This window comes from Bison bison, unplaced genomic scaffold (genome assembly GCF_000754665.1).
Source record: "Bison bison bison isolate TAMUID 2011002044 unplaced genomic scaffold, Bison_UMD1.0 scf7180017862979, whole genome shotgun sequence".
In the NCBI taxonomy this organism is placed as follows: Eukaryota; Metazoa; Chordata; class Mammalia; order Artiodactyla; family Bovidae; genus Bison; species Bison bison.
Genome location: NW_011493551.1, coordinates 101,598 through 106,092, shown reverse-complemented (window position 1 = coordinate 106,092; position 4,495 = coordinate 101,598). Strand labels below are relative to the sequence as shown.

At 38.8% G+C, this 4,495-nt stretch overlaps 1 protein-coding gene across 1 annotated transcript in view; it reads left to right on the top strand.

Annotated features, from left to right (window-relative positions):
- The first annotated feature begins 312 nt into the window (after positions 1–312).
- Positions 313–4,495, top strand: part of LOC104983530 (cytochrome P450 2C31-like) — a 48,454-nt gene continuing 44,271 nt past the window's right edge. The window contains exon 1 of the mRNA XM_010832964.1: positions 313–520. Within this exon, the coding sequence (XP_010831266.1) occupies positions 353–520 (168 nt within the window). The 5' untranslated portion in view covers positions 313–352. The remainder of the gene's footprint in view (positions 521–4,495) is intronic.

Sequence of the window (4,495 nt, the reverse complement as noted above, 5' to 3'; positions counted from 1 at the left end):
TGAGCAGAGATGTTCTCATCATTTGTTGTGATTGTGAATTCCAGTCCTTTGAAACTTTGATACCTTCAATTTTATTACTAAAATATGGCCATCTCTGAGAAAGTGAATTTTGTTTAGTTGAGATTTCCATTGAAACTTACATGTTTATCAATACTAATGTAACATTTTGTTTAAATATCTATTGACAAGACAAAGTGTACTGATGATAAAGTCTTATTTATTTAAAAGTTCAAGACTTATTGCATGTTTGGTGATAAGCTTGCACTTTGTTTGTTTGTTTTTTTCTTTGCACTTAGTTTTTATAAAGTGTTTGGATTCTAAGCTTTCAGTTGCCCTCACGCAAAGCACACCAATGGATCTCTCTGTAGTTCTGGTGATCTGTCTTTCTATTTTGATTTTCCTTTTTCTATGGAATCAGAGGCATGCCAAAGGGAAGCTGCCACCTGGGCCCACTCCTCTCCCAATTGTTGGAAATATTCTGCAGATAAATATTAAGAATGTCAGCAAATCCATAAGCAAGGCAAGTATGATTACTTTTCTTCCAGTTGTTTGTAATGAATAAATAAGACTGCCCTATGTCTTGTCCCAGACTCCTTAGTCCCAGACACCATGTTTGTTAAAAGTGGTTTTAAAGGGGAGTTCCCATTGGACACCTGGACATGGTTTTATTTATTTATTTATTTATTCATTGTTATTTATTTTTATTCATTTATTTAAAAATATTTATTTTGGGCTGTGCTGGGTCTTCATTACTGTGCACAGGCTTTCTCTAGTTGTGGCAAACAGAAACTACACTCTAGTTGCAGTGTGTGGGCTCCTCCTTGCCATGACTTCTCTTGTTGCAATAGACAGACTCTGTGGCTCATGGGCTTCAGTAGTTGCTCCTCACAGTCTCCAGAGCATAGGCTCAGTTGCTGTGGCACTCAGGCTTGTTGTCTGCAGCATGTGGGGTTTTCCCAGACTAGGGATCAAACCAGATTCCCTTGCCTTGTGAGGCAGATTCTTAATCGCTGGATTACCAGGGGAACCCTGTTAATTTATTTTCAATTGAGCTAAAGTTGATTTACAATATTATGTTAGTTTCAAGTGTGAATATAGAAAGTTTTATAGATTATGCTCCTTTGAAATTTATTATAAATTATAGGCTGTATTCCCTGCGCTGAACAATTTATCCTTGTAGTTTATTTGTTTTATACATAGTAGTCTATAGTTTTTAATCCCCTACTGCTCATTTCCCCTTCCATTCTTCTTGTTTCCCACTGGTAACCACTAGTTTGTTCTCTATGTATGTGAAACTGTTTATATTCTGTTCAATTTATTCATTTTATTTAAAAAAATATTCCACATATAAATGATAACAGAGTATTTTTCCTTCTCTGTCTGACTTACTTCTCTAAGTGTAATGCCCTCCAGATTCGTTTATATTATTGCAAATGGCAAAATTTCATTCTTTTTTGTGGTAAAGATGGTAAAGAATCTGCCTACAATGTTGGAGACCTGGGTTTGATACCTGGGTTGAGAAAGATCCCCTGGAGAAGGGAATGCTACCCACTTCAGAATTCTTGCCTGGAGAATTCCATGGACAGAGGAGCCTGGTAGGCTACAGTCTCAGTTCAGTTCAGTCGCTCAGTCATGTCTGACTCTTTGCGACGCCATGAATTGCAGCACGCCAGGCCTCCTTGTCCATCACCAGCTCCCGGAGTTCACTCAAACTCACCTGCATCAAGTCAGTGATGCCATCCAGCCATCTCACCCTCTGTCCTCCCCTTGTCCTCCTGCCCCCCAATCCCTCCCAGCATCAGAGTCTTTTCCAATGAGTCAACTCTTTACATGAGGTGGCCAAAGTACTGGAATTTCAGCTTTAGCATCATTCCTTCCAAAGAACACCCAGGACCGATCTCCTTTAGAATGGACTGGTTGGATCTCCTTGCAGTCCAGTCTAGAGGGTCGCAGAGTTGGACACAGCTTAGTGACTAACACTTTCACTTCACTAGGAGGCAGATCCAAAAACATATGCTATGAATCATGTCAAGGAGTATACAGCCTATGTTTCCTTCCAGGTGTTTTACAGTTTCTGGTCTTACATTTAAGTCCTCAACCCTTTTTGAGTTAAGATTTATATATAGTATGAGAAAATACTTGTTTCTGTGTTGTTCAGTCACTGAGTCTTGTCTGACTCTTTGCGACCCATGGACTACAGCATGCCAGGATACTCTGTCCTCCACTATCTCCTGGAGTTTGCTCAAACTCATGTCCATTGAGTCAGTGGTGCTATCTAACCATCTCACCCTCTGCCATCCTCTTCTCCTTTGTCTTCAGTCTTTCCAAGCATGAGGGTTTTTTCCAATGACTTGGCTCTTCCCATTAGGTTGCCAAAGTATTGGAGCTTCAGGTTGATTAACAGTCCTTCCAATGAATATTCAGGACTGATTTCCTTTAGGATGGACTGGTTGGATCTCCTTGCAGTCCAAGGGACTCAAGAGTCTTCTCCCATACCACAATTCAAAAGCATCAGTTCTTCAGTGCTCAGCCTTCTTTATGGTTCACCTCTCACATCCATAAATGACTACTAGAAAAACTATAGTTTTGATTATATGGACCTTTGTCAGCAAAGTGATGTCTCTGCTTTTTGATATGCTGTCTAGATGTGTCATAGCTTTTCTTCCAAGGAGGAAACATCTTTTTATTTCATGGCTGCAGTCACTGTCCACAGTGATTTTGGAACCCAAGAAAATAAAATCTTTCACTGCTTCCACTTTTCCCTTTCTGTTTGCCATGAAAAAAATGGGACCAGATGCCATGATCTTCGTTTTTTGAATGCTGAGTTTTAAGTCAGCTTTTTCATTTTTCTCTTTCACCTTCCTGTAGTTCCTCTTCCCTTCTGCCATTAGATTGGTATCATCTGCATATCTGAGGTTATTGATATTTCTGCTGGTAATCTTGATGACAGCTTATGATTCACCCAGCCCAGCATTTCATATGATGTACTCTGCATATAAGTTAAGATATACTCTTCATATAAGCAGGGTGACAATATACAGCCTTGTTTTACTCCTTTCCCAATTTTGAACCAGTCAATTGTTCCATTCCCAGTTTTAACTGCTGCTTCTTTACCCACATTCAGGTTTCACAGGAGATAGGTAAGGTGGTCTGGTACTCCCATCTCTTTAAGAATTTTTCACAGTTTGTTGTGATCCACACAGTAGAAGGATTTAATGTAGTCAGTGAAGCAGAAGTAGATATTTTTCTGGAATTCGCTTGTTTTCTCCTAGAAGAGGATGAGACAGTTTGTTGGCTTCACTGACTCAGTGAACATGAGCTTGAGTAAACTCTTGGAGTTGGTGATGGACAGGGAGGTGTGGCGTGCTGCAGTCCATGGGGTCACAAAGAGTTGGACATAACTGAGTGACTGAACTGAACTGAACCTGCTTTCTTTATGATCCAATGAATGTTGGCAGTTTGATCTCTGGCTCCTCTGCCTTTTCTAAACCCAGCTTTTGCATCTGGAAAGTGTCGATTCATGTACTGCTGAACCCTATCTTAAAAGATTTTGAGCCTAACCTTACTAGCATGTGAAATATTTTAATTTAATTCTTTTACGTGTAGCTGTTTAGTTTTCCTCACACCACTTATTGAAGAAATTGCCTTTTCCCCACTGTATATTTTTGTGTCCTTTTTCACGGATTTGTTGTTCATGTAAGTGTGGATTATTTTCTGGGCTAATGCTCTGCTCCATAGACCTGTGTCCATTTTTGTGCCAGTACAATTTTGTTTTGGTTACTGTAACTTTGTACTGTAGTCTGACATCAGGGAGTATGATACTTTCAGTTCTGTTCTTTCTTTGGATATCTTTGTCTACTTGAGTTATTTTGTGTTTCCATACAAATTTTAGAATTACTTGTTGTAGTACTTTGAATATTACACTGGTATTTTGACAAGATTGTCTTTGAATCTGTTGATTTCCTTGGGTAATATGTAATATGTTCATTATAATAATATTAACTTTCCCTGTCCATGAGCATGTTATGTCTTTCCCTCTATTTGTATTGTCTTTTTTTTTTTTTAAATCAGCATCTCATACTTTTCTGAGTACATGTCTTTTACTTCCTTGGTTAATTAGATTTATTGCTTGGAATTTTATTCTCTTCTATGTGATGATAAATGGGATTGGTTTATTAATTTCTCTTTCCGATAGTTTGTTCTTATTGTTTAGAAATGGAACAGGTTTCTGTACATTAATTTTTTATCCTACAATTGTTCCAAATTCATTCATGAGCTCTAGAAGACTTTTGTTGGGATTTTTAGAATTTTGGACAGCAAGGAGTCCAACCAGTCCATCCTAAAGGAAATCAGTCCCGGATTCATTGGAAGGACTGATGCTGAAGCTGCAACTCCTATACTTTGGCCACCTGATGCTAAGAACTGACTCATTGGAAAAGACCCTGATGCTAGGAAAGATTGAGGGCAGGAGGAGAAGGGGACGACAGAGGATGAG